This window comes from Trichechus manatus, unplaced genomic scaffold (assembly GCF_000243295.1).
Source record: "Trichechus manatus latirostris isolate Lorelei unplaced genomic scaffold, TriManLat1.0 scaffold00029, whole genome shotgun sequence".
NCBI classification, from domain to species: Eukaryota; Metazoa; Chordata; class Mammalia; order Sirenia; family Trichechidae; genus Trichechus; species Trichechus manatus.
In genome coordinates, this window is record NW_004443965.1 from 10,977,387 (window position 1) to 10,979,901 (window position 2,515).

The following is a 2,515-nucleotide window of genomic DNA, read 5'->3' on the forward strand; positions in this document are numbered from 1 at the left end:
GGCCTGACGCGCGGGGTGAGTTGCGCGAGCGGCGGCGAGGCCTCGGAAAGGATACTTGTTGCACGGTTCTCTGGATGGTGGTGTCTGGGGACTGGGACTCCTTCAGCAGCTGCAGGATTTGCTGAAGCCCTTGCTCGTCAGGTTTCCACTCATACTCCATCTTGGTTTGCTGCAAATAAAGCCAGACACAGGAAGAGACGGAGCAAATGTTACTCCCCGTGCACAGGCCCGAAGGCTTCCCGCGCCGAGCAACCCCCTTCTCCCCGCTAGAACGACCCCTGTCCTCCCCAGAAGCCTCAGACCTGCCTGGGGTGCCCCGAAGGAAGCCTCGGACGGTGAAACCCAGCGAAACTGCTCCTAGCAGCTTGGCCGCCAACGTCTGCTGCTCCTGCTGCCGCGGCCGCCGAGCGCAAGGAGCCGACCAGACTGAGTCACCGCGAATTTGCAATCTGGCCCCAAGATCCGCTCACGGGAGCCCCCTGGGTCCTAGTGCCACGCAGTTTCCTCCAGCCCAGCCCAACCCAACTCAACTCTAGATCTGTCCACAAGACTTCCACCGACTTAAGGGCTAATCAAAAGTCCACAAAACCTTATCGAAACCACTGCGAAACACCTGAAGAGATCTGGTTTTGGTTATTGATTATTTTAAGTAAACGAGGTGAAGTAAGAATGATTGAAATAGGGGGAAAAGCCTGACATTACTGTTAAAGTTCAACAGTAATTAGTGAGAAACAAAAATGTTTACATTTCAATTTGATATATAAAGCACTAAATATTAATACTTAGTCCAAAATATCAATGATGTATTGCAATCACAACATACACCTCACAAAATATTAAATGCAACACTGGCAAAATGGACTGAAAAGATGTATTCTTTTATAAACATCAACTTTTGATCACTTAAGTGAAACAAATTCCATCATGAAATAACTACATTCCACAACTATGGACTTGGGGCTGAAGGAAAGACAAGAAAAATAATGTAACTTTACAAATGGATAGTGCTTAATTCTATTAACGTGTTTTCACATACATTTTCTCAAAACAACCTGGTGAGATATTATTTGCCCTCAGGTGACAACTAAAGCACAAAAAGATCTGAGCAAATTACCGGGTAATTAGTGAAGCCTGGGACAAGAACATAGGTTTGAGCTACTACCACTTGCGTCTGCTACAGTCAGTTGAAACATATCAATGACACAGTTACTTTAAAGCTACATACTTCAACAAAAACAACACAACTTAAGTATCAAGCATAAGTAATTTGTAAAAATCAAACTGAGTTTGATACAGAAGACTTTTTAACATGGCTCTACTACTACATAATGATTGACAGTTGAAACTAGTACAAGTCCCTCCCTAGAAGGAGTACCAAAAAAAAAAAAAACAAAAACAAAAACAAAACTGACCTGATTGCACCTCTCTAGGTAGCATTGTTTTTCTTTTTTATGCCTATTCCGCTCCCTTTCTTCATTTTTCTACTTAACATCTTGCAGTCTGGCTCTGTTCATCACCTTCTACTGACTTCCTAAACAACCCAACACACCAAACTTCTTACTTAAACAAAAACAGTCATCATTTGTACATAACACTTATTAATAATACTGTACTGTTTTTATTCGTCTTCAGTCTGTGTTTGAATATAGATTCTATTCTATAATAATGGGATTGTCTTGTATATTGCCTAAATTCATATATCATTAAATATTCATGAAAATATTTTTAAAAACATAATATTATTCCACTGTATTCCTGTGCCACATTTTATTTTTATAACCATTTTGATATATACAACAAGTGTTCAAATCATAAGCATACAACTAGATAGATTTTTACAAAGTGAACACACCCATGTAGCCAATACCCAGCTCAAGATTACCAGTACCCAGAGGTCTCTCTTGTGCCCACTGCTAGTCATCACCCTTCCCAAAGGTAATCCCTATTTTAATTTCTATCACTATATCTTTCCCCCTTCCTTTTTTTCTCCTTTTTACTTCAAAGATTTTTTTAAAAAAATTACAAAACCATATTATTACAACAAATCAAACAACATGGTCGTACAAGAAAAGTTAACTGAATCCTCTCTCCAAACTTACCTCCCTAAGAGAATCAGTTTTGATGCGAGTTCTCTACACCGTTCTCTATTCTCATAGTTTTACCTTTTTTTTAAAAAAAAAAAAACATACAGTACACTACATACTACATTACATTCTCTACAACTTTTTTTTTTTATTTTACTGGTAATATAGCAGAGCCATCATTTAATGGATGCACACTGGTTCTTTAGAACTGGATAGAGCATTATTTATTATTTGTTCAACCATTCCCTGATGGGCTTCCAGGTTGCTTCTACTTTTTTCCCACTATGAAAAACAAAGCAAAAAACATTGTACCAATGTCCCTACAAGGTAGTGGAAACCCAGTGTGATTATTAGGCCAAAAAGTATGTGTATTTAAAAATTTTTAAGTTATTATCAACTTACTTTATAAAAGCAGTTATGCAATCCATACC

At 38.8% G+C, this 2,515-nt stretch overlaps 1 protein-coding gene across 1 annotated transcript in view; it reads right to left on the reverse strand.

The window, feature by feature from the left end:
• The window catches only part of TNPO1 (transportin 1), a 100,982-nt gene that overhangs the window by 52,615 nt on the left and 45,852 nt on the right, over positions 1-2,515 (reverse strand). The window contains exon 2 of the mRNA XM_023729452.1: positions 56-169. Within this exon, the coding sequence (XP_023585220.1) occupies positions 56-169 (114 nt within the window). The remainder of the gene's footprint in view (positions 1-55; positions 170-2,515) is intronic.